The 27,846-nt window shown below is 44.3% G+C and overlaps 1 protein-coding gene across 2 annotated transcripts; it reads left to right on the top strand.

Annotated features, from left to right (window-relative positions):
- The first annotated feature begins 2,794 nt into the window (after window positions 1-2,794).
- xk (X-linked Kx blood group (McLeod syndrome)) lies at window positions 2,795-27,551 on the top strand. Of its 2 annotated transcripts, none has more exons than XM_045707498.1 (3): window positions 2,795-3,148; window positions 15,483-15,745; window positions 23,942-27,551. In XM_045707498.1, exons 1-3 carry the CDS (start codon window positions 2,904-2,906, stop codon window positions 24,865-24,867), a joined length of 1,434 nt encoding a protein of 477 aa, XP_045563454.1. In that variant the 5' UTR covers window positions 2,795-2,903; the 3' UTR covers window positions 24,868-27,551. The 2 variants fall into 2 exon arrangements, with proteins under 2 accessions (XP_045563454.1, XP_045563455.1); XM_045707499.1 differs by having other exon boundaries at window positions 2,982-3,264.
- The last annotated feature ends 295 nt before the right edge of the window (window positions 27,552-27,846 follow it).

Here is a 27,846-nt window from a genome sequence, read left to right as displayed (position 1 = left end):
CACCACTTTATTTTAAGAATGTGAAATGTCAGAATAATAGTAGAGGGAATTATTTATTTCAGCGTTAATTTCTTTCATCACATTCCCAGTGGGTCAGAAGTTTACATACACTCAATTAGTATTTGGTAGCATTGCCTTTACATTGTTTAACTTGGGTCAAACGTTTTGGGTAGCCTTCCACAAGCTGGGTGAATTTTGGTCCATTCCTCCTGACAGAGCTGGTGTAACTGAGTCAGGTTTGTAGGCCTCCTTGCTCGCAAACGCTTTTTCAGTTCTACCCACAAATTATCTATGGGATTGAGGTCAGGGCTTTGTGATGGCCACTCCAATACCTTGACTTTGTTGTCCTTAAGCCATTTTGGCACAACTTTGGAAGTATGCTTGGGGTCATTGTCAATTTGGAAGACCCATTTGCAACCAAGCTTTAACTTCCTGACTGATGTCTTGAGATGTTGCTTCAATATATCCACATAATGTTCCTTCCTCATGATGCCATCTATTTTCTAAAGTGCACCAGTACCTCCTGTAGCAAAGCACCCCCACAACATGATGCTGCCACCCCTGTGCTTCACAGTTGGGATGGTGTTCTTCGGCTTGCAAGCCTCCTCCTTTTTCCTCCAAACATAACGATGGTCATTATGGCCAAACAGTTCTATTTTTGTTTCATCAGACCAGAGGACATTTCTCCAAAAAGTACGATCTTTGTCCGCATGTGCAGTTGCAAACCGTAGTCTGGCTTTATGTGGTTTTGGGGAAGGGGCTTCTTCCTTGCTGAGCGGCCTTTCAGGTTATGTCGATATAGAACTCATTTTACTGTGGATATCGATACTTTTGTAACTGTTTCCTCCAGCATTTTCACAAGGTCCTTTGCTGTTGTTCTGGGATTGATTTGCACTTTTCGCACCAAAGTATGTTCATCTCTAGGAGACAGAACGCATCTCCTTCCTGAGCGGTATGACGGCTGCGTGGTCCCATGGTGTTTATACTTGCGTACTATTGTTTGTACAGATGAACGTGGTACCTTCAGGCATTTGGAAATTGCTCCCAAGGATGAAGCAGACTTGTGGAGGTCTCCATTTTTTTCTGAGGTCCTGGCTGATTTCTTTTGATTTCCCCATGATGTCAAGCAAAGAGGCACTGAGTTTGAATGTAGGCCTTGAAATACATCCACAGGTACACCTCCAATTGACTCAAATTATGTAAATTAGCCTCAGAAGCTTCTAAAGCCATGACATCATTTTCTGGAATTTTCCAAGCTGTTTAAAGGCACAGTCAACTTAGTGTATGTAAACTTCTGACCCACTGGAATTGTAATACGCGAGTTATAAGTGAAATAATCTGTCTGTAAACAATTGTTGGAAAAATTACTTGTGTCATGCACAAAGTAATGTCCTAACCGACTTCTCAAAACTATAGTTTGTTAACAAGAAATTTGTGGAGTGGTTGAAAAACGAGTTTTAATGAATCCAACCTAAGTGTATGTAAACTTCCGACTTCAAATCTACATATGAGATGAGTAATGTAGGATATGAAAACATTATTAAAGTGGCGTTATTTAAAGTGACTAGTGATACCTTTATTACATCCATTTATTGAAGTGGCCAGAGATTTGAGTCTGTATGTTGGCAGCAGCCTCTCTATGGCTGTTTAACAGTCTGATGGCCTTGAGATAGAAGCTGTTTTACAGTCTCTCGGTCCCAGCTTTGATGCACCTGTACTGACCTCGCCTTCTGGATGATAGCGGGGTGAACAGGCAGCGGCTTGGGTGGTAGTTGTTCTTGATGATATTTTTGGCCTTTCTGTGACATCGGGTGTTGTAGGTGTCCTGGAGGGCAGGTAGTTTGCCCCCGGTGATGCATTCTGCAGACCGCATTACCCTCTGGAAAGCCTTGCGGTTGAGGGTGGTGCAGTTGCCGTACCAGGCGGTGATACAGCCCGACAGGATGCTCTCGATCATCCTTTAGATGATAATGTGCAGTGGCGTAGTGGTCTAAAACACTGCATCTCAGTACAAGAGGTGTCACTGCAGTACTTGGTTCAAATCCAGGCTGCATCACTTCTGGCTGTGATTGGGAGTCCCATAGGGCCCGTCGTTGAGCCCTGTGGACTATGAATCCCATTGTTAGGGCGGAGACACAAGCATCTCGACATTATATCCAGTTTCTCTGTTTACTGTGCTAATGCAAATACGGCATACTTAGCATACTGATAGGTATTAGCCCTACACAGATCAAGACATGGTTCACTTGACGGTGCTGTTAGAATGATGTTAAAATAGGTCCAAATATCATCATTAGTAATCTCGATCAACTCAAACCATTGTTTACCACCTGGGAACTCTTACAACTTTATTGTAACTTTCTTAAGACACATTAAACGGAGGTTTATTGCAACAGGAAATCTGTTGAGGTCAATGTTTCCATGTGTTGCATTGTCAATATGTAGATAGCCTAAAGGCTTCCTGTTCTTTAAAGATAACCTCTTGATAATGTATACTGTATACTATAATATGGGCCTATTGATATTTTCATGTAAAGCCTCCTGTAATATTGTGGCATTTTTTCCTTAAATGTGTAATTCATTGATTTGCAAGATCATTAAAGCCTTCCAAATTGAGGATAATTACTGTTATTTTTGTTGTTGTTGAACAGCGATGAGGGCGCCTCTGAATGTGTATTTATCATTAGTTCTCCGCACACATGAGCGCAATGCGAGCACACCGCGCCACCTACCGGTAATTTCCGGAACAACACCACTAGACGAGAAATAGCCGGTCAAATAGATGAGCCCAAGACACAGCAAGCGCTCGACAGGAGAGCATCTCCCTCTCGGAGTCGGCTCTCGGTTAATGCACGATGGTAGGGAGGAGCGGCCCGCCTTCCCCGATGGCTGAGTGAGTGAGGATGCGACTCCCCAGCTCCATATTTGTGTCGGTGTCTCTGTTCACGGCTGAGACCACGGCAGCCCTCTACCTCAGCTCCACATACCGCTCCGACGGCGACCAGATCTGGCAAGGGCTCACCCTCCTCTTCACCCTAGTAACGTCGGTGCTCGTGCAGCTGACGCTCACCTTCATTCACCGGGACCTTAGCAGGGACCGACCGCTTGTTCTGCTACTTCACATTCTACAGCTCGGACCCATCGTGAGGTAAGTGGCCGGTGGAAGAGGGGAGAGAGCCGTGTTCTCCTACAGTTTCCCGTTATTTATGTGGGCTCTACCATCACCACACCGAGCCACCTCCAGATCCGTAGCATCATGCAGTTGTAAGTAGGCTAGTCCACCACTGCTGATCTCTAAAGTTGCCTGGCTAAGATTGTACAATATCTCGCCTTGAATGAAAAGGTTTGGTAGACAATGACCAAACCGTGGCTGAAATGCGTGACAGCGTCGTGCGTGATTCAATGTTGTTTCAATACAATGGAGATTTAAATTCCCCCACCTGTCGGGGGAATGCTCAATGTGTGATCTCATAAGAAGATTATAGACTGACGATGGAGAATCGGAGCGCAACGTGTCAGTCTTGCTGTCTTTGTTGTTGTGGCCCTTTTGTCTCTTGCTACAGGCCACAATACACACTGCGCCGTGCGCATTAGGGCCTGCAGAGCCAGGGGCGGATTTAGTCATTTGGATGCCCCAGGCAGAGCCCAGGTTTTACAACCTGGACTCAGGGGCAGAGATAACATTGTAAGCGTTTATCTGGGACACCCGAAATAGCCGGGTGTTAAGTTTCGTATGGCATTTATTAAGTTGTGGATGTCCATCATCCATTTTGTATGATATATTATGATCACAATATGACAAATTGCAATTCCTACAATATGTTACAAATTGCAATTCGTACAATATGTTACGAATTTGCTAAACGTATGATATCGTACAAATTCCAATGTTAGCATAGCTAGGTGGCTAATGTTAGCTAGGGGTTATATTTACATTACATTTTAGCAGACGCTCTTATCCAGAGCAACTCACAGTAGTGAATGCATACATTTCATACATTGTTTTGTTGTTTTTGTACTGGCCCCCCGTGGGAATCGAACCCACAACCCTGGCATTGCACACACCATGCTGGCGTTGCAAACACCATGCTCTACCAACTGAGCCACAGGGAAGACAGGTTAGGGGTTAAGGTTAGGGTTAATGTCAGCAGAGGCTCCTCAGAGGAAGAAAGGGAGGACCATCCTACTCAGTGAATTTCCTAAAAATAAAAATAGTGAAACATAACATTTTTTAGCCTTTTTAGATAATACTATATACTAAATATATTCATGTCACCAAACTGATTAAAACACACTGTTTTGGAATTAAGGTTTACTGTAGCCCCAACAGCACTCTTTGGGGTTGCACCATGGTGTAGCCAGAGGACAAGCTATTTTCCATCCGCCTCAGGGTACATTGACTTTAATACAAAACCTATTGAACCCCATCCACAGACTTACACAGTAATTATTAAGACTTACGGAGGATGTCCTCCAACCTATCAGAGCTCATGCAGCATGAACTGACATGTTGTCCACCCAATCAAAGGATCAGAGAATGAATCTAGTACAAAAAGCATAAGCTACAGCTACATAGCACTGCAGTGCATAAAATGTGGTGAGTAGAGAAAGACAATAGTTAAACAGTTTTGAACAAATTAATTTATAAAAAAATTAAGGAGAAGCAGCAGAGAGAGAGAGCTATATTTAGTTATTTTTTTACTTTCACTTCCACTTACATAGCTAGCTAATGCAGCTCGCTAATTTAGCCTACTCAAACACCCAGCTCAAAAAGAGAGAAATCCTATTTATATTCGCTGGCTATCCAACACCGGAACTCTTCCAAGTCAAGGTAAGCTTTCGGTTTTATTAATTTATTGCCACTGGGGCCCGCCGGTGTAACTGCTAAACTGCTTGCTTTACACTGTACTGTGTGATTGTAGTGGGTTTACTAACGCATTAGTTCTAGTAGCTATGTTGACCATGACGTTAGCTAATATGGTGACATTGACAACGATGTAGGCTGTGTGTAGTGGTTAGCGGTTATGGTATTAAGGTTTGGCTTCAAAAGTATTTTTTGCCTGGTCACAGAGAGCTGTTGTGTTGCGCACTGAATTCCACAAGCGAAGGGAAAATGTGAGAGAAGGAGAGCAGGTAGATGCGAGAAGGAATAATACAACGAGCAAAGTGATGTTGCTGTTTGTATGTGGCTGCTATGAAAGTGAACTGTGTGTGCGGGTGATCAGGGGTGTATTCATTCCGCTGATTCTGTTGAAAACGTTTCTTAAACAGAACGAAACGGGGATAATCTACCTGAATTTGTCCAATATAAACTCTCGTTTGCAACTGTTGGACTAATGATTACACCCTACATCAGCTAGATGCAGGCAAGAGTGGGCAAGGCAGTATTGAATGTGTCACTGTCTGTCACCTTGGTTACTCCTATTGTCTCTCGACCTGTGCAACTACATTATAACTTTCATTCTTAGGCTAGGTTGTAGCAACCTCATGATGGGTATAGGGAAAATGATCATGTAGTAGCCTAAACCTATCGATGTTACATTGAGCTGGGTGAATGGAATATGAATGAGGGGGGTGGCCTTGAGTGGAGCATGGGAGGGGGCCTCAAGCGGAGAAATTATACAAAATAAATGATTCCTAGTATTATTTGTTTTAAATTATGCCCAGCTCACAAGACCCCTTGATGATGTGAGGCCTGAGGCAATTGCCTCTTCTGCCTTATGGTAAGTCCGCCACTGTGCAGAGCTGATCAATAGGCCTAGTCCCATGATCAATATAGCACACCGCAAACCACTGCAGCACCGCATGAACAACATACCAACCGTTTTAGCTGCATAGGAAGCCTTGATTTAAAGACCCTGGAATGCGACGACCATTGACCACTCATTACTCTAATCAAATGCCCTAAATAACACATAGGCCTATCAATATACAGTAAATTCATTATGTAGGCCCTAACTGAAAATATATCACATTTGTCCTTGCTATAGCTGTCTGAGTAATAATCCATAGTGCAGGCCTATTGTGAGATATGAACTTGTGTTTTGTTTATATGTCTATTGTCCATGACAGCAGCCCAGTATTCCCATGACTGGTGTTGAATCAGAGGTAATATAACACCCATAGCCATAATCTTCTCCTGCTGAGTCTCTGTTGCTTAATGATTTTCTTGACCTCCCATGGCTCTGCTGTCTTTGTGTGGGAGGGCAAACCTCCAAGAATGCCTCGACAGGTCTGTCCTACTGGAAAAAAGGTATACCCAAACGCGCTTCAGGCCAGCTTAAATGAAAAGAGGGGGGAATCAGGTGCTCGACTGAGGGACTTGAAAATCCAAAGAACGTTCCTTCAACTGGTGACTATCCAGGAGAATAAAGAAAGATTATGGAGGATCACTGTTTCTGTGTCAATCTGATAGATTTATTGACAAGACAAACAGTTCTGTCCTACTGTCATGGTCCCTGACCAATAAATAACTAAGCCGGAATAGCAGTGACTATGCAGTATGTATCCCTGAATAACCCCAATATGTATATAGCCCATATATACCCCATAATAGGCCAGGCCCTATCCTGTCCCAGACACTTAGTTATCAGTTATCAGTAAGCCCAGTGCTGGCCTGGCCATCTGCCCTTCATGGCCAGACTCAGTAGGAATTTATACTAATCCCATCTCTAGAGAGACACACTGACCACAGTTCTTCCTACTGGATGGATGCACCAAATAATCACAGACACGCAGGGTTTTGGAATCTGCAAACCAGAGGACTACAGAATACACCCACCCAATAGCCACAGAGTACACCCACAATGGAACTCACCAGAGCCTTCTGCAATGGAATATGCAAATAGTAGAATCCTTGGGTATTACCCTTGGACTCAAGGTGCTCAGTTGATTTGAGTTTCACTGACCAGGGCCGTAACAACATATGGGGACGCCGAGGTCCGGACCTCAGTAATTTTGTCTAATTTGAAGGAAAAAAAAGAATACAAATATAAATGTTATACACAATAAAGAAAATAATTTACGAATCAACATCTAAATATTGCTCCCAGCGTTGATCAAAGCTCAGAAAGCTTATTTTCTTGATCTGACTGAGTTCTAATCACACAGGTCTGCCTCTTTGCGAATGAGTGGAATCATGAACAGTGGTTTGTTTTTTTATGTTCGCCTGCGTCCGCTCGATTTGCCTTTTTAGCAGCACATTCATCACTCTCTCAAACCGCTTACTCCGCCCTCTCATGGCACAGGCCAAGGGCCTGAGACGTGAAACAAGCCACCCCATCTCGGATCCGACTCAAGTAGGCAACTAGAGACGCTGCTGACATTGCGTTTGCAAGATGCCGGACAAAAGGCCACTTTAAAACCGTCCTGCAACTCATGCCGTGTCAACAGACATCCCCCCCAAACAAACAAAAACCAACTCTCTGAGAATGCACAACTGATAAATAGTCCCTTTTAGATGTCAGTCAGTCAGGGGCCAGTTGCCAGCAGATACTTCTATTGCAATAACGTTGAAGGGCTCTGGCTAGTATTACTTAGCCAGCTAAGCCACTACACCAATGATATTAATACAGAATCGTAAGTCATATTCTAATCATTCATGTGAATGTAATAATACTACAGAGTTTCTAAACCCAGAGGCGCAACATCGCGAGATTTCCGGGAACACTTGCAAAACAGACCAAGTAGACCAGGCCGGGGTTTGGGGTTTATATTTAGTTGGGGTATGACCAGGCCGGGGTTTGGGGGTTTATATTTAGTTGGGGTATGACCAGGCCGGGGTTTGGGGTTTATATTTAGTTGGGGTATGACCAGGCCGGGGTTTGGGGTTTATATTTAGTTGGGGTATGACCAGGCCGGGGTTTGGGGTTTATATTTAGTTGGGGTATGAACAGGCCGGGGTTTGGGGTTTATATTTAGTTGGGGTATGACCAGGCCGGGGTTTGGGGTTTATATTTAGTTGGGGTATGACCAGGCCGGGGTTTGGGGTTTATATTTAGTTGGGGTATGACCAGGCCGGGGTTTGGGGTTTATATTTAGTTGGAGTATGACCAGGCCGGGGTTTGGGGTTCATATTTAGTTGGGGTATGACCAGGCTGGGGTTTGGGGTTTATATTTAGTTAGGGTATGACCAGGCCGGGGTTTGGGGTTTATATTTAGTTGGGGTATGACCAGGCCGGGGTTTGGGGTTTATATTTAGTTGGGGTATGACCAGGCCGGGGTTTGGGGTTTATATTTAGTTAGGGTATGACCAGGCCGGGGTTTGGGGTTTATATTTAGTTGGGGTATGACCAGGCCGGGGTTTGGGGTTTATATTTAGTTGGGGTATGACCAGGCCGGGGTTTGGGGTTTATATTTAGTTGGGGTATGACCAGGCCGGGGTTTGGGGTTTATATTTAGTTGGGGTATGACCAGGCCGGGGTTTGGGGTTTATATTTAGTTGGGGTATGACCAGGCCGGGGTTTGGGGTTTATATTTAGTTGGGGTATGACCAGGCCGGGGTTTGGGGTTTATATTTAGTTGGGGTATGAGAAGTGAAAGATTATTCTTTGGTTGTTCATTTTCTCGAAATCTAAAGACACAACCTAGATTTGAGGCAATGTCTTAAGTAGTTGAACATGTTATTACTCCAACCTCGTTTTCATTTTCGTAAAAAAAACACTTTATGAAATGAAATAATATTTGATTTGTCACATGTGCCGAATACAACAGGTGTAGACCTTACAGTGAAATGCTTGCTTACAAGCCCTTAACCAACAATGCAGTTAAGAAAATACATTAAAAAAAGTAAGCGATAAGAATAACAAATAATTAAAGAGCAGCAGTAAATAACAATAGCGGGACTATATACAGGGGTTACTGGTACAGAGCCATTGTGCGGGAGCCACCGCTGTCGAGGTAATTGAGGTAATATGTACATGTAGGTAGAGTTATTAAAGTGACTATGCATAGATAATAACAGAGAGTAGCAGCAGCGTTCGGGGGGGCAATGCAAATAGTTTGGGTAGCCATTTGATTAGATGTTCAGGAGTCTTATGGCTTGGGGGTAGAAGCTGTTTAGAAGCCCCTTGGACCTAGACTTGGCGCTCCGGTATCGCTTTCCGTGCGGTAGCAGGGAGAACAGTCTGTGATTAGGGTGGCTGGAGTCTTTGACCATTTTTAGGGCCTTCCTCTGACACCGCCTGGTATAGAGGTCCTGGATGGCAGGAAGCTTGGCCCAGTGATGTACTGGGCCGTACGCACTACCCTCTGTAGTGACTTGCGGTCGGAAGCCGAGCAGTTGCCATACCAGGCAGTGATGCAACCAGTCAGGATGCTCTCAATGGTGCAGCTGTATAACCTTTTGAGTATCTGAGGACCCATGCCAAATCTTTTCAGTCTCCTGAGGGGGAATAAGAACAAATTCTTATTTACAATGACAGCCTACCCCAGCCAAACCATAACCTGGACGACTCTGGGCCAATTGTGCGCCGCCCTACGGGATTCCCAATCACGTCTGGTTGTGATACAGCCTGGAATCAAACCAGGGTCTGTAGTGACGCCTCCAGCACTGAGATGCAGTGCCTTAGACCGCTGCGCCACTTGGGAACCCCTATCTATAACAGTGGACGCTCACTGACACTATGGCTAGCCTGGGGGTATGTGTGATGTTGTGTTTCCTAGTTGAACAGATGGATGGATATGTGATGTCATACATCACTCAAAGCTGATGGGGTGTTGTTGAATAATGCTTGGCAGTAATGGCCTCTGGATATATGGCCTGCATCTCTTGAGTCTAAAATGTAATGATGGGACTAAAAGCATGTATCTCTGACTCACGCCCTTGCTCCTCCATTGCACAGGCAGTTCTAAGAATAGCACATGTTGCTGCTTCCTGGTTCTTATCTGTGATAACACAAGTGGAGAAGGGAGGGTATCAGTCTGCACAGAAGCAGAAAGCCACATCCTGAAAACATACAGCATACACTAGACTGTGAAGTGAGGCCAAATGACCAAAGTGTACATTTCTGCTTCTGGAATGTTTGGAGATGTTTAATTGAATAGTTTTAATTACATTTATTTGAAAGGGGCAGTACACAGGAAACAAGTGCCACCATGTGCCAGATTTATCCAAGAGGGCAATTCCCATCGACTTCCTGGGCAGGTGGTTAAAAGCAGCTTCATCTAAATTGCTTTGTTGATGTCTTTCTCAATTAACATAATTGAGTTACCCATTTTGACTTATTAATTTATATTTTATTCACTCTCACCCTAGCTGCTCCAGTCCTCCATTACAAGTCTGTGATCACTTTCCTACTGTTGTAATTATGTTCTAAAGCCAGCCCCTTGCCTGCAGTCTCTAGTTACCACACACACACACACACACACACACACACACACACACACACACACACACACACACACACACACACACACACACACACACACACACACACACACAAACTAATTCATCATACAGGTCTAATTGGAAATGCTTTGCGACGCTGGGACACTAGATCGCTTAATTGCAATTTCAATAATGCTTCACCATCAAGGTAGCTAGATGACGGACTGTATGTAGTATGTAGGGCCCAAAGATGTTTCTTCCCATGTGACCTGAACTATTCTGAGATCTATAGCCTCAGGCCCAGTGTCCTTGTCAGGGCATATGGTCAAGTAAAATGCCTGGGCTTAGACTACTACTGTATAGCATACTGATACGTGTGGGCTCTGATATTTAGCAAGTGTGTTGCTAAAGCTGTTAGGATAGGATAGGGTTAGCAGTAGAGTTAGCAGCGCAGCCTTTTAGCTGATGCATACTGTTACCACTTTGCGTGTCACTGGGATGCTGTTTAGCCTGATAAACAGCCTGTCCCTCACTGGCCCTGTGACCGTAAAGCTCCCTGCCTAGTCTTTTATTGGCGCTGTGAACCAGAGCTGCTTTACCCAGACAGAGTGAATGAGTTATACTGCCCTGGCCCACAGCCCAGTCCCACACCCGCCCACCCGGGCCTTTAGTCTTTAGCCGCATTGGAAGTTGACTGCCTGGAGTCTACTGCTCTACTGAGAAGCCTGGGTAGGTCATGCTGACTAATGAGTGGAGCTGCAACTGGTCAACTCACGGATAGAGTTTGGGGTGTTACTATGGGACGTAGTAGATCCAGCTGGCTGTTGATAGTGGTGTTTATGTTGATAGTGATGCAGGTGGTGTTTATGTTGATCGTGTTGCAGGAGGTGTTTATGTTGATAGTGATGCAGGTGGTGTTTATGTTGATAGTGTTGCAGGTGGTGTTTATGTTGATAGTGTTGCAGGTGGTGTTTATGTTGATAGTGTTGCAGGAGGTGTTTATGTTGATAGTGTTGAAGGTGGTGTTTATGTTGATAGTGTTGCAGGTGGTGTTTATGTTGATAGTGTTGAAAGTGGTGTTTATGTTGATAGTGTTGAAGGTAGTGTTTATGTTGATAGTGATGCAGGTGGTGTTTATGTTGATAGTGTTGCAGGTGGTGTTTATGTTGATAGTGATGCAGGTGGTGTTTATGTTGATAGTGTTGCAGGTGGTGTTTATGTTGATAGTGTTGAAGGTGGTGTTTATGTTGATAGTGTTGAAGGTGGTGTTTATGTTGATAGTGTTGCAGGTGGTGTTTATGTTGATAGTGTTGCAGGTGGTGTTTATGTTGATAGTGTTGAAGGTGGTGTTTATGTTGGTAGTGTTGCAGGTGGTGTTTATGTTGATAGTGATGCAGGTGGTGTTTATGTTGATAGTGATGCAGGTGGTGTTTATGTTGATAGTGTTGCAGGTGGTGTTTATGTTGATAGTGTTGAAGGTGGTGTTTATGTTGATAGTGTTGCAGGTGGTGTTTATGTTGATAGTGTTGAAGGTGGTGTTTATGTTGATAGTGATGCAGGTGGTGTTTATGTTGATAGTGATGCAGGTGGTGTTTATGTTGATAGTGTTGCAGGTGGTGTTTATGTTGATAGTGTTGAAGGTGGTGTTTATGTTGATAGTGATGCAGGTGGTGTTTATGTTGATAGTGATGCAGGTGGTGTTTATGTTGATAGTGTTGCAGGTGGTGTTTATGTTGATAGTGTTGAAGGTGGTGTTTATGTTGATAGTGATGCAGGTGGTGTTTATGTTGATAGTGATGCAGGTGGTGTTTATGTTGATAGTGTTGAAGGTGGTGTTTATGTTGATAGTGATGCAGGTGGTGTTTATGTTGATAGTGTTGCAGGAGGTGTTTATGTTGATAGTGTTGAAGGTGGTGTTTATGTTGATAGTGTTGAAGGTGGTGTTTATGTTGATAGTGATGCAGGTGGTGTTTATGTTGATAGTGTTGCAGGTGGTGTTTATGTTGATAGTGTTGCAGGTGGTGTTTATGTTGATAGTGTTGAAGGTAGGGTTTATGTTGATAGTGATGCAGGTGGTGTTTATGTTGATAGTGATGCAGGTGGTGTTTATGTTGATAGTGATGCAGGTGGTGTTTATGTTGATAGTGTTGCAGGTGGTGTTTATGTTGATAGTGTTGCAGGTGGTGTTTATGTTGATAGTGATGCAGGTGGTGTTTATGTTGATAGTGTTGCAGGTGGTGTTTATGTTGATAGTGTTGCAGGTGGTGTTTATGTTGATAGTGTTGCAGGTAGTGTTTATGTTGATAGTGTTGCAGGTGGTGTTTATGTTGATAGTGTTGCAGGTAGTGTTTATGTTGATAGTGATGCAGGTGGTGTTTATGTTGATAGTGTTGCAGGTGGTGTTTATGTTGATAGTGTTGCAGATGGTGTTTGTTGATAGTGATGCAGGTGGTGTTTATGTTGATAGTGATGCAGGTGGTGTTTATGTTGATAGTGTTGCAGGTGGTGTTTATGTTGATAGTGTTGAAGGTGGTGTTTATGTTGATAGTGTTGAAGGTGGTGTTTATGTTGATAGTGATGCAGGTGGTGTTTATGTTGATAGTGTTGAAGGTGGTGTTTATGTTGATAGTGATGCAGGTGGTGTTTATGTTGATAGTGTTGAAGGTGGTGTTTATGTTGATAGTGATGCAGGTGGTGTTTATGTTGATAGTGTTGAAGGTGGTGTTTATGTTGATAGTGTTGAAGGTGGTGTTTATGTTGATAGTGTTGCAGGTGGTGTTTATGTTGATAGTGTTGCAGGTGGTGTTTATGTTGATAGTGTTGCAGGTGGTGTTTATGTTGATAGTGATGCAGGTGGTGTTTATGTTGATAGTAATGCAGGTGGTGTTTATGTTGATAGTGTTGCAGGTGGTGTTTATGTTGATAGTGTTGAAGTTGGTGTTTATGTTGATAGTGTTGAAGGTGGTGTTTATGTTGATAGTGTTGCAGGTGGTGTTTATGTTGATAGTGTTGCAGGTGGTGTTTATGTTGATAGTGTTGAAGGTGGTGTTTATGTTGATAGTGTTGCAGGTGGTGTTTATGTTGATAGTGTTGAAGGTGGTGTTTATGTTGATAGTGTTGCAGGTGGTGTTTGTGTTGATAGTGTTGCAGGTGGTGTTTATGTTGATAGTGTTGCAGGTGGTGTTTATGTTGATAGTGATGCAGGTGGTGTTTATGTTGATAGTGATGCAGGTGGTGTTTATGTTGATAGTGTTGCAGGTGATGTTTATGTTGATAGTGTTGCAGGTGGTGTTTATGTTGATAGTGATGCAGGTGGTGTTTATGTTGATAGTGTTGCAGGTGGTGTTTATGTTGATAGTGTTGAAGGTGGTGTTTATGTTGATAGTGATGCAGGTGGTGTTTATGTTGATAGTGTTGAAGGTGGTGTTTATGTTGATAGTGTTGAAGGTAGGGTTTATGTTGATAGTGTTGAAGGTGGTGTTTATGTTGATAGTGTTGAAGGTGGTGTTTATGTTGATAGTGTTGCAGGTGGTGTTTATGTTGATAGTGTTGCAGGTGGTGTTTATGTTGATAGTGTTGCAGGTGGTGTTTATGTTGATAGTGATGCAGGTGGTGTTTATGTTGATAGTGATGCAGGTGGTGTTTATGTTGATAGTGTTGAAGGTGGTGTTTATGTTGATAGTGATGCAGGTGGTGTTTGTGTTGATAGTGTTGCAGGTGGTGTTTATGTTGATAGTGTTGCAGGTGGTGTTTATGTTGATAGTGATGCAGGTGGTGTTTATGTTGATAGTGATGCAGGTGGTGTTTATGTTGATAGTGTTGCAGGTGGTGTTTATGTTGATAGTGTTGAAGGTGGTGTTTATGTTGATAGTGATGCAGGTGGTGTTTATGTTGATAGTGTTGCAGGTGGTGTTTATGTTGATAGTGTTGAAGGTGGTGTTTATGTTGATAGTGATGCAGGTGGTGTTTATGTTGATAGTGTTGCAGGTGGTGTTTATGTTGATAGTGTTGAAGGTGGTGTTTATGTTGATAGTGATGCAGGTGGTGTTTATGTTGATAGTGTTGCAGGTGGTGTTTATGTTGATAGTGATGCAGGTGGTGTTTATGTTGATAGTGTTGCAGGTGGTGTTTATGTTGATAGTGTTGAAGGTGGTGTTTATGTTGATAGTGATGCAGGTGGTGTTTATGTTGATAGTGTTGAAGGTGGTGTTTATGTTGATAGTGTTGAAGGTAGTGTTTATGTTGATAGTGTTGCAGGTGGTGTTTATGTTGATGGTGTTGCAGGAGGTGTTTATGTTGATAGTGTTGAAGGTGGTGTTTATGTTGATAGTGATGCAGGTGGTGTTTATGTTGATAGTGATGCAGGTGGTGTTTATGTTGATAGTGTTGCAGGTGGTGTTTATGTTGATAGTGTTGCAGGTGGTGTTTATGTTGATAGTGTTGAAGGTGGTGTTTATGTTGATAGTGTTGCAGGTGGTGTTTATGTTGATAGTGATGATAGAGATGTGTGTTTTTCTAGTAGTGCCATATGTGTGATGATGCTGTTGGTAAGGGAGCTCCGTATCTATGGCTGTTCATTGATGTTTGTTTTTGTTTCTATTGTTGTATGTTATCATCACAGGATTCTAGAGGCTGTATTTCCCAGCGATTGCAGGATAAGATATTGTGTGAAAATACAGAAAAGTTCTTGCACACTGTTAAGAGTTTGAGACACTCCCATGGGTTTGGTATCCACAGCAGTGTTCATAATGTCTTCCACATCTTCCCTCTCGTTATTTTAGTATTTTTGTGCTGCTGTAGGTGTGTGGAGGCCTTGGGTACACTACTGTATTAATCATGTTTTATGTGTGTGTGTTCCTCTGCTGTTGTAGGTGTGTGGAGGCCTTGGGTACACTACTGTATTAATCATGTTTTATGTGTGTGTGTTCCTCTGCTGTTGTAGGTGTGTGGAGGCCTTGGGTACACTACTGTATTAATCATGTTTTATGTGTGTGTGTTCCTCTGCTGTTGTAGGTGTGTGGAGGCCTTGGGTACACTACTGTATTAATCATGTTTTATGTGTGTGTGTTCCTCTGCTGTTGTAGGTGTGTGGAGGCCTTGGGTACACTACTGTATTAATCATGTTTTATGTGTGTGTGTTCCTCTGCTGCTGTAGGTGTCTGGAGGCGTTCTGTATCTACGGCAGTGTGGGGCGGGTAGAGGAGCCGTATGTCAGCATCACGCGGAAGCGCCAGATGCCCAGGGGGGGCCAGTCTGAGGAGGTGGAGAGACAGGTGGGGCAGGCAGAGGGCAAGCTGTTCACCCACCGTGCCGCCTTTGCCCGCACCTCTGTCATCCAGGCCTTCCTGGGCTCCGCCCCCCAGCTCACCCTGCAGCTCTACATCTGTGTCCTGCAGCAGGGGGTGTCCATCGGCAGAGGTGAGTGGTGTGTGCGTGTGTGTGACTCTGTGTGTGTGAGGTGGAGAAGTGTGACTTTTAGTTGTATGTTTCAATGTCAGTGTCTGTATATGTATATGTATGTGTTTCTATGTGTGTGTGTGTGTGTGTGTGTGTGTGTATGTATGTGTGTGTGTGTGTGTGTGTGTGTGTGTGTGTGTGTGTGTGTGTGTGTGTGTGTGTGTGTGTGTGTGTGTGTGTGTGTGTGTGTGTGTGTGTGTGTGTGTGTGTGTTTTCTCTCTGTTTGATCACACTTGAGTCATCTTGAGTTCCATGCGTTGAGGGACAGAGGAGGCCCCCAGCTTTCTCAGTATATAGGAACCTCTTTGAGCCTGCACATGCATATAGTTGTTATATCTGCTGGTTACCCCCTATAGAGGCTCACTACAGAGACACAGTCCTTCCCCCAAATCCCTCCCCTGAGGGAGCAGGCCGGTCCACCCCCCTCAGAGCAGTTTCACTGTGGCGTGGGCTGATTAGCTAAGTGCCATGTTGGAAATAAGCGGATGGTGTTTTCATGACTCAAAGTGGTATTACGCAACACTCTCTAGCACTCTGCTATCAAGGTATTTTATTTAGATCACAGTCTTCAAACTCACTGTTTGAAATAACTGTTTTCATCCACCATCTGAGTCATGATTATGCATAATATAGCAACTAGTATCACAGACACATTTGAGTTATGTCACACAGTCTGCTAATACTTCCCTGTTTTATTTTCTGTTATTGAGAATGTCATTCCAGACTGAGGAACTGCTTTGCTGTGTGAGACTGAGTGTGACCAGAGGAAAAGCTTCAAGCTGTTTTGGTGGTCAGGCAGAATCTATGCTATGCTATCAAAACAAAAGTGTCATGTGTTGACGACGTGAACTATGGCACTTGATATTGCAAATGCTAATCTGTAAATTGATCCAGTGGATCTTGTTGCGATTGTAATGTGTGTACACATTCAAATTTCTCTCAGCCTATCACACAATGTTATGCAAATCAGTTGCTGTATGTGATGTATCACTCTGCCTCCAGCTGGAGACAATGTCAGCATTCCAAAAGAGATGTTTGATTCATTGTGCGAGAGCTTTGCACAGTTGTGGTCCGAGGTACAACATCTGGCAGAGAAGGAGCCACATCAGAGGGAGGCGTATTAGAGCAGAAGATTGTTTCCAGGGTCTTCTACAGCAGCAATGGGAGATCTAGGTTCCCCGGGAGCGACAGAGGACGACCTGCTGGATGAAAAAAGATTGTCCTGACGTGGAAAAGGACAGCACGGCACTTAAACTACACTCACAGCTGACCAGTCCACAGCAAGTGTTGTGGGGAGTGGGGTTTACCTTGAGTGCAAAATGGCTGACTTCGAGTGTGAGGTAATGGTGGACTCAGGGGCCCAGGTTTCCATGGTACACGAACAGGTATGGAGAAACGCTACTGGAGGTAAGAGTGGTACACTGCAACCATACCACAGCACGGTTAAAGTAGCAAATGGACAGTTTCTCTCAGTCCTGGGAAGCTGGTCCACAGTCATGAACATTAACGGTCTGAAACTGACCGGGGACTTTGTCGTTGCTAGTGACGCAGACCAGTGTGCACTGATAGCGACAGACTTCCTGGTAAAATACGGGGCTGTACTTGATTTACAAAAGAAAACATGCTGTGTTTTGGGGAAGTGGATTACACAGATTTTCAGGGAAGAGGCATGGAGAGTGTATAAAGTGATGACTGACACGATTATACCCTCCAGAAGTTACATGTATATAAGTTGAGGGTACAGTAAACAATGACAAAATTGAGGATCTTCTTGAGCCGTGTGCTGAAGTCACTGATACACGTTGGCAGCTCAGTGAAGGGGAATATTCCAGTGCGTGTGAATGTAACCCCTGAATGACAGTTACTGAGGAAGGGCACTGAACTGGGGTTTCTCTATCTGGGAGAAGGGCAGTGAAGACACTATCGCTGCTAGCCTACAGGATTCTAAACCTCCACCGTACTCTCCCACCACAGCAAAGTGGGACGTAGAACAGTTAATGCAAGAGCTGGACATAGATTGCAGCCAGCTAACTGAGGTGCAGCTGAAAGCTGTAAAGGAATAGGTGACACCGTCATAGGATGCCACCTTTCCAACAAGTCAGTTCATCAAATTTCTGCCCTGCTGAAGCTGCCCCAGTTAACTGTAATTGCTATTATTATGAAGTGGAAGCGTCTAGGAGCAACAACGGCTCAGCAGCAAAGTGGTAGGCCACACAATCTCACAGAACGGGACCGCCGAGTGCTGAAGCGCGTAACAATCATATGTCCTCAGTTGCAACACCCACTACTGAGTTCCAAACTGCCTCTGGAAGCAACGTCAGCACAAGAACTGTTCGTCGGGAGCTTCATGAAATGGGTTTCCATAGCCGAGAACCCACACACAAGCCTAAGATCACCATCTGCAATACCAAGCATCGCCTGGAGTGGTGTAAAGCACGCCAGCATTGGACTCTGGAGCAGTGGAAACGTGTTCTCTGGAGTGATGAATCACGCTTCACCATCTGGCATTCCAACGGACGAATCTGAGTTTGGTGAATGCCAGGAGAACGCTACCTGCCCGAATGCATAGTGCTAACTGTAAAGTTTGGTGGAGGACGAATAATGGTCTGGGGCTTTTTCATGGTTCGGACTAGGCCCCTTAGTTCCACTGAAGGGGAATCTTAAAGCTACAGCATACAACAGCTCCCAACTTTGTGGAAACAGTTTTGGGAAGGCTCTTTCCTGTTTCAGCATGACAATGCCTCCGTGCACAAAGCGAGCTCCATACAGAAATTGTTTGTCGAGATCGGTGTGGAAGAACTTAACTGGCCTGCAGAAGAGCCCTGACCTCAACCCCACTGAACACCTATGGGATGAATTGGAACGCCGACTGCAAGCCAGGCCTAATCGCCCTGTTGTGGCTGAATGGAAGGCCATGTTCCAACATCTAGAGGAAAGCCTTCCAAGAAGAGAGGAGGCTGTTATAGCAGCAAAGGGGGGGTGCAACTCAATATTAATGCCCATGATTTTGGAATGAGATGTTCGACGAGCAGGTGTCCACATACCTTTGGTCATGTAGTGTATGTGCGAGAGTGTAGCACTGGTGATTTTAAATTGGGCGGCACAAAACTAGTCCAGCATAATATTAACACATCTGACACCAGGCCTATCAAAATCAGGTTCTGTGTGAATTACAGAAGGTTAAATGAGAACACTGTAAAATATGCATATCCACTTCCTATGATAGATGAGACCTTGAACTCTCTTGCCGGTGCTCAGCAGTTTTCCACTTTAGACTTAGCCAGTGGGTACTGGGAAGTCGAGATGCACCCTTCGAGATGCACCCTGAGGGTCGTAGCAAAACTGCTTTTGTGACAAAGAGAGGGCTTTTTGAAATCCAGGTCATGGGGTTTTGGTTGACAAATTCTCCAATCAGCTTCCAGCGTCTCATGGACCTGGTGTTGGCTGACTTATAGTGGACTGGTGTCTGGTGTACTTAGACGACATCATAGTGTTTGGTTGTACATTCCAAGAGCATGTGAAGCGCTTATAGGAGATTTTCAGTAGATTGGAACAGTCAGGATTGAAGGTGAAACCATCTAAGTGCCATTTGTTCAGGTGACAGGTGAGCTACCTGCGACACATCATCTCGGCTGAGGGAGTATCCCCTGACCCCACGGAAACGAGACGGTCAGGTCATGGCCTAGCCCCAAGTCACAGACAGAGGCAAGACGCTTTTTAGGCCTGGCGTCATACTACAGGAGGTTCATACCAGATTTTGCAGCTATGGCTAAGCCTTTGTACAGAATGACAGATAAGGGGAAAACGTTTGAGTGGAACGCAGCGTGTGAAGTGGCCTTTAATGAACTAAAGTCCAAGCTTACCACATCCCCCATATGTGCTTTCTCTGACCTAAATCTAGATTTCATAATGGATACTGACACATGTGACACAGGCATAGGGGCAGTCCTCTCCCAGAAACATGAGGGTAGGGAGAGAGTAGTAGCATATGCCAGTCGGCCATTGTCAAAACAGGAGAGGATGTACTCCACTACCAAGAAGGAGCTTCTTGCTGTGGTAGTGTTTCTTAAACATTTCAAACACTTTGTGCTGGGGAGGAAATGTCTACTGAGAACTGATCACAGCTCACTGAGGTGGCTGAGTAACTTCAAACAACTTGAGGTACAGTTAGCTCGGTGCCTAGAGAAACTGGAGCAGTAGGACTATGATATTGTCCACAGGCCACTGCACAGTAATGCAGATGGTGTGTCATGCCGACACACTGACAGAGAGTGTAGGCTCAGCCGAATCACTGGAGGCCACTGGCAATCTGAGAGCCATCGTAAACAAGCCTCAGGATGTCACTATTAAGCCTGCAGTCAGAGCTCAAACAAGCCAGACAGCTCCCACAAATGCAGCTTTCCTGTTGGAAGCACAGGATAGAGACCCGGTGGTCTCCCAGCTAAAGAAATTGAAAAAAGATGGTAGAGCAGAGCTGGAATCTGAGCCAACGTCCAAGCATTTCAAACAAGTGTGGGGGGCATTACATGTGAAGAATGGAGTGTTATGCCTTTAGAGTCAAAACTATGAGACAGATGACACCATCTGGAGAGGGATTGTACCAGATGAGCTCGTACATGAGATACTTACCTTTTATCCACAATGATAGAACAGCAGGCCATTTAGGAGTTAATACACTCACCAGTAAAATCAGAGCAAGATGTTATTGGCCAGGCTGGCAGAGAGCCATAAAGCAGTGGTGTAAGGGCAGTGGGGCATGCGCTGAATACAAATTACAGGGTCCAGCCCCCAGAGCGCCCATGACGTTCTGTCACAGCTTGCTCTTTCTAGAGGATATCTATAGAGTTAATGGGATCATTTACAGAGACTGGACGAGGTAACATGCCCATTATGGTAGTGTCAGAGGCATATGCCATACCCAATCAGGAAGCAGTAAAAGCAGACAAGAAACTGGTAGAGGAATTTGTGTTGAAGCTAGGTGTTCCTTGCTCAATCTATAGCAATCCCAATTGGCTGTTACAGTCTGTCTTGTCCCATCACTGAAACTCCCGTATGGACTCGGGAGAGGCGAAGGTCAAGAGCCGTGCATTCTCTGAAACACAACCCCACAATGTGTCAGATGAAACACTGTACAACTGGCAACCGTGTCAGCGTGAAGGCGCCCAGCCCACCACAGGAGTCGCTAGAGCACAGTGGGACACAGACATCCCGGCCGGCCAAACCCTCCCCTAACACAGACGACGCTGGGCCAATTGTGCGACGCCTCATGGGACTCCCGGTCACAGCCGGATGCAACACAGCCCAGTATCGAACCAGGATCTGTAGTAATACAGCTAGCACTGCGATGCAGTGCCTTAGACCGCTGCACCACTCAGAAGGCCCAGGGTTTTAGAGAGATGTGCAATCTTTTGCAAATTAACAAAACAATAACTACTTAGTACTAGAGGTCGACCGATTAAACGTAATGGCCGATTAATTAGGGCCGATTTCAGGTTTTCATAACAATCGGTAATCGGTATTTTTGGGCACCGATTTGCCAAAAAAAAAAATAATATATTTTTTTTTTACACCTTTATTTAACTAGGCAAGTCAGTTAAGAACACATTCTTATTTTCAATGACGGCCTAGGAACGGTGGGTTAACTGCCTTGTTCAGGGGCAGAACGACAGATTTTTACCTTGTCAGCTTGGGGATTCAATCTTGCAACCTTATGGTTAACTAGTCCAACGCTCTAACCACCTGCTTTACATTGCACTCCACGAGGAGCCTGCCTGTTACGCGAATGCAGTAAGAAGCCAAGGTAAGTTGCTAGCTAGCATTAAACTTATCTTATAAAAAACAATCAATCAATCAATCATAATCACTAATTAACTACACATGGTTGATGATATTACTAGTTTATCTAGCCTGTCCTGCGTTGCATATAATCGATGCGGTGCGCATTCGCGACAAAGGACTGTCATTGTTCCAACGTCTACCTAACCATAAACATCAATGTCTTTCTTAAAATCAATACACAAGTATATATTTTTAAACCTGCATATTTAGCTAAAAGAAATTCATGTTAGCAGGCAATATTAACCAGGTGAAATTGTGTCACTTCTCTTGTGTTCATTGCACGCAGAGTCAGGGTATATGCAACAGTTTGGACCGCCTGGCTCGTTGCGAACTAATTTGCCAGACTTTTACGTAATTATGACATAACATTGAAGGTTATTCAATGTAACAGGAATATTTAGACTTAGGGATGCCACCCATTAGATAAAATACGGAACGGTCCCGTATTTCACTGAAAGAAAAAACGTTTTTGTTTTCGAGATGATAGTTTCTGGATTCGACCATATTAATGACCTAAGGCTCGTATTTCTGTGTGTTTATTATATTATAATTAAGTCTATGATTTGATAGAGCAGTCTGACTGAGCGGTGGTAGGCACCAGCAGGCTCGTAAGCATTCATTCAAACAGCACTTTCGTGCGTTTTGCCAGCAGCTCTTCGCAATGCTTCAAGCATTGCGCTGTTTATGACTTCAAGCCTATCAACTCCCAAGATTAAGGCTGGTGTAACCGATGTGAAATGGCTAGCTAGTTAGCCGGGTGCACGCTAATAGCGTTTCAAACGTCACTCGCTCTGAGACTTGGAGTAGTTGTTCCCCTTGCTCTACATGGGTCACGCTGGTTCGAGGGTGGCTGTCATACAGGAGTAGTGTTCAATCTTCCACAGAGTTCACACCGTACAAGGTGCTGCTCGGTACTCAAATGACTACATGTTGATGTGGTTATGGGAACACAACAAAATGAAGGGAAACAATATGTTTCTCAGTATGTGCAAAAGGTACAAGGGTATTTAAGCACTGTAAGGGCCACAGGTAAACAAAAGCAATACTTTGGTCTAAAGGTGACACCACAGAGGTATGAGAAAAATGAGTGTGTGTGGCTAAGAGACTACCAGAGGAAAATGGAGTTGTCACCCAAACTAAGAAAGAAATTCAAGTCAAACTGTCAGATGTACCATATGAAGTAGTACAGTGTAATGGACCATATCATGCCGTGGTAAACTACAAAATGCTAAAACAACTGAAATGTGTCTTCTGCATTTCACCCAACCCCTCTGAATCAGAGAGGTGCAGGGGGCTTCCTTAATCAATATCCGGGGAGCAGTTGTTGTTGGGTGTTAAGTGCCTTGCTCACAGGAAGAACAGCAGATTATTCCACCTTGCCGGCTCAGAGATTCAAACCAGCGACCTTTTGTTTACTGGGCCAATACTCTTAACCGCTAGGCTACCTGCCACCCTGCCATTGGGGTAGCAGGTAGCCTAGTGGTTAGAGCATTGAGCCAGTAACTGAAAGGTTGCTATATTGATTCCCTGAGCTGACAAGGTAAAAATCTGACGTTCTGCCCCTGAACAAGGCAGTTAACCCACTGTTCCTAGGCCATCATTATAAAAAAGAATTTGTTCTTAACTGACTTGCCTAGTTAAAAGAAGGTTAAATAAAAAAATATAGAGGAGGCTGTTAATGTGTCAGCTGAAAAGTAACTAGACACTGTCAGGACCGAAAGCTCAGTCAAAGACACAGTGACTCATGTAAACACTGAAATTCCCTGTGCACCTGCAGGAGAAAGTGTTTTGGGAGACGGGTCAAGCACCTGAGTCAGCAAAAGGTCACATGGGTCAGGGAGGTATTACTATTAGGAAGCCTGTTTGGCAAGAGGGCTTTGTGTTGAACACGGTTATTCAACACAGGGTGTGTTTTAGTCTGAGAAGGGGGTAATGTAATGTGTGTACACATTTGAATGTCTCTCAGCCTATTTCACAATGTTATGCAAATGAGTTGCTGCATGTGATGATGCTGGGGGCATGCTGAGTCACAGTGAGTTTGGAGAGGCACTTGTGTTCGTTGGGTTGGTGCTGGGGTGTACTGTGTTCATCCAAATAAACGACAACTTCATTATTTCATGGGAAATCATGGTCCTAGACTGTTTATGCTTGTTAACAAACTGTGAGTTTTGGTGGCTTTACAGGCTGTTTACACTATGTAGAGTTAGTGAATGAATGAACAGTCATATTAATTAAGAGCTCAGCCTCAAATGACAAAACAATATTGAATGGAATATTCTGAATGGTCTCTCTCTCTCTCTGTTTCTCTCTCACTCCCAGGCACCCTCATGGTGATCTCCCTGCTGTCCATCGTATATGGTGCCCTGCGTTGCAACATCCTGGCCATCAAGATCAAGTATGACGACTACGAGGTGGACGTGCGTCCCGCCGCCTACCTCTGCATATTCCTGTGGCGCAGCTTCGAGATCGCCACGCGCGTCACCGTCCTGGTCCTCTTCAGCTCCGTACTGCAGCTCTGGATCCTTCCTGTGGTTCTGCTCAACTTCTTCCTCTTCTTCCTCTACCCGTGGGTGCTGTTTTGGCAGAGCCACTCGCCCTTCCCGGAGAACATCGAGAAGACCCTAACACGGGTGGGCACCACCATCGTCCTCTGTCTCCTCACGTTCCTCTACGCAGGCATCAACATGTTCTGCTGGTCGGCGGTGCAGCTGAAGCTCAACGATCCAGACCTGATCAACAAGTCTCAGAACTGGTACCGCATGGCCGTGTACTACATGCTGAGGTTCGTGGAGAACGCCTCTCTGCTTCTGCTGTGGTACATCTACAAGACAGACTTCTATAGGTTCATCTGTGCTCCGTTGTTAGTGCTGCAGCTGCTGGTGGCCTACGCTATGGCCATCTTCTTCATGCTGGTGTTCTATCAGTTCTGCCACCCGTGTAGGAAGCTCTTCTCCTCCAATATGACCCAAGGCCTGTGGGACTGCTCCGCCCTGCTCTGTCTAGTCTGCTACGCTCCTGACAGGGACGCCATCAGGCCAATAGAGAAGGCTGGTCTGGACCCTCTGACCCCCGATCCCACCCCCCACACGGAGACAGCCAATGACACGTCATATGATGTGGTCAATGACACGGCATACACCATGCCCAATGACACAATGACCTATGACATGCCCAATGACACGACTCATGAAGTGTTGAGCGAGATGAACGGTGACGTAAGCCACAGTCTGTCCAGCAACACTTAAGGAGCCGTGATTGATTGTGTGTAGGGTAGGGCTGCACGATATGGGCAAAAACTCGAATTGCGATTTTTGGACCGAACATTGTGATTGTGATTTGACTTGCGATATAGATACAAAACCCTTGGCTGAACTGTTGGAATCATTGAAATAGAATGACTTATATTAAGAAACAAAGTGGAAAGTAGCGTTGGCCTTGTTTGGAACTGTTGACTGCGTTTGACCTAACAGAACAGCATGCAAATGTATAGTGAATCTAACAGCAAGGAGGAGGAACTGCACTGCTTGATTGACCAGGGCTGGAGCTTGGTGTGTGTGTGGGAAGCAGTCGCAATAGAAGAGGGAGAGAGACGACAGAGTCAACTATAAAAATGGACGATACACACAGCTTAGTGCCGTTTCAAAATATTGCATGCGATATGGATCTCTTGCGATATGGCTTTTGCAAATGACAATATTGTGATTTGATGTGAATTCTATTAATTCTGCAGCCCTAGTATAGGGTCAGGAGTATTCCTAAACTTGTGACTGAACCAGGTAGAGGCTTTCCTGTTCAGGTCATGTGGTCTGGAAATCCTCCTGGTCCTAGTTATGTGCCATTCAGAGGAAGGTGGATACACAGAGCAACATTTGCTGTACTGTCTCATTCTGTAATCCTTTAAGTGCCATATGAACCCCTCTGCCCTGTCAGTTAAGTTTACACTGAACTAGGGTTGCAAAATTCCGGTAACTTTTCAAATATTCCTTGGTGTTCCAGGAATCCTGGTTGGAGGATTCCCCTATTTCCGGTTTATTCCCTCGTAATTCCAGGAATCTTCCAACTAGTATTTCTGGAAAACCTGGAATTTTGGGAAAGTTACTGGAATTTTGCAACCCTACTCTGAACCGTAATCTGAACTATACTCTGAACCATACTCTGAACCGTAATCAGATCTATACACTTAACCATACACCAAACCATAATCTGAACCGTAATCTGAACCATACACTGAACCATACTCTGAACCGTAATCTGAACCATACTCTGAACCGTAATCTGAACCATATACTGAACCATACACTGAACCATAATCTGAACCGTAATCTGAACTATACACTGAACCATACTCTGAACCGTAATCTGAACTATACACTGAACCATACACTGAACCATACACTGAACCATACTCTAAACCATACACTGAAACATACTCTGAACCATACACTGAACCATAACCATAATCTGAACCATACTCTGAACCATACACTGAACCGTAATCTGAACCGTACTCTGAATCGTAATCTGAACCATACTCTGAACCATACACTGAACCATACACTGAACCATACTCTGAACCATACTCTAAACCATACACTGAACCATAATCTGAACCATACACTGAACCCTACGATCTTAACCCCATACCCATAACCTTATTCTACTGTGTGTCTCTAACCAAATAACTTGAATGCTATCATTCTGTTTAACCCTTAACCCCCGTTCTGTTACCAAACCCCCAAACTGTAACCCCTTACTCCCCTAACCAATGCTGCGACGGCAGTATCCCCTTGCCATGGAGAGAGACTACAGTTGAACATTGCTGTGTTGACAGCTTCACTGTTAGTGTATAATGGAAGAACAGGCAATGTATGATATTGTCCACCAGCCGGCTCTCTCTGAATTTAGCCAGGGGATGAGGTTAGGCAATGTACAGTGATGCTGACGAAGTAGTTCTTGTGAGAATGTCCTCACGCAGTCCGTGATGTTTATTCTACCTAAGCCAGTATTACCGACCAACTACAGACAAATCATTGGATGTAGGGATTCTTCAGCAACGAACTCAACTACTGACATAGTATCAGTGTTTAACAGACTTTCGTACAACCAGAATGTAACTTGTCTGCAGCCTTTTCTATGGAAGTCAAGTCCTGGCGATATGGACAGAATGCTACACAGACAGATTCAAGTGGTCCGAAGTGAGTCTGCCACAATAGCTTTTCTAATGAGGTTTCTTCATTTGGTTACGCATTTCATAGAACTAAATACTTGTCTATACAGTCACTCACATTAATCAATCAATCAAATATATTTATAAAGCCCTTTTTACATCAGCAGATGTACAGAAACCCAGCCTAAAACCCCAAACAGCAAGCAATGCAGATGTAGAAGTACGGTGGCTAGGGAAAAACTCCCTAGAAAGGCAGGAACCTAGGAAGAAACCTAGAGAGGAACCAGGCTCTGAGGGGTGGCCAGTCCTCTTCCAAAGGACTTATACATTGCATTACTACATTACTCATCAAAACTTACCAAGTATTTGGGAATTAGTGTATATACAGTGTTTCACATTGGCATGGGGGTGTGCATGTACTGAACTGGACCCATCACATACAAATTTGAAAGCTTTGTGTGGTGTAATGTAAATATTAGGTTGGGTTTACAGTTTTTTTCCTTTGTACACTCTACTCTTACGGCTGTGACCAATGCTGCTTTTATACTTCCTTGAAAAAGAGCTTAATCATTGATGTGCACGCTGCTTCTGTGGTGTTTCTAAGTGCTTGTGACATGGGTGACAGTGATTTCTAAGCCAGCACTAGAGTACATGTAAAGAGACCCATCTCTCATCAAACAGACAAACACATAACTGTATTTCAGACAGGAAACACCACGTGTTTGTTTAACCATTTATTATAAAAGATTACAATACATGCAATACGTTAGTCTTGGCATTAGAAGGTCTGCTCCTTCGGGGTAGCTCACTGCCAGAGCATGCATAATGTTAAGATAATAATAATTACAGGCAGAGAGAAAGGTATTCTGTACCATTCCCCCTGCAGGAAGGGAACAGAACCAAGCAGGTGGACATGGGTGGGAAAGCAGAAAACAGACATGCATGGTGATTAACGCAGGTCATAGCAATAGCATGTCAGCAAGAACACCAGTGCATAGTTTGCGTCCGGCAGCCATCAGAGAAAGTGTGTGTAGAGCCTGGTGGACTAAATAGACTG

Source organism: Salmo salar, chromosome ssa25, assembly GCF_905237065.1.
Source record: "Salmo salar chromosome ssa25, Ssal_v3.1, whole genome shotgun sequence".
Lineage (NCBI taxonomy): Eukaryota > Metazoa > Chordata > Actinopteri > Salmoniformes > Salmonidae > Salmo > Salmo salar.
The sequence above is the reverse complement of the archived record's forward strand: the minus strand, read 5'-3'. Positions and strand labels throughout refer to the sequence as shown.

Excerpts from the sequence above, each read along its gene's own strand:
- xk (XM_045707498.1), top strand. The coding sequence starts at position 2,904 with ATGCGACTCCCCAGCTCCATATTTGTGTCGGTGTCTCTGTTCACGGCT. Across the intron at positions 3,149-15,482 it reads CAGCTCGGACCCATCGTGAG|GTGTCTGGAGGCGTTCTGTA; the intron begins GTAAGTGGCCGG and ends CTGCTGCTGTAG. Across the intron at positions 15,746-23,941 it reads GGGGGTGTCCATCGGCAGAG|GCACCCTCATGGTGATCTCC; the intron begins GTGAGTGGTGTG and ends TCTCACTCCCAG.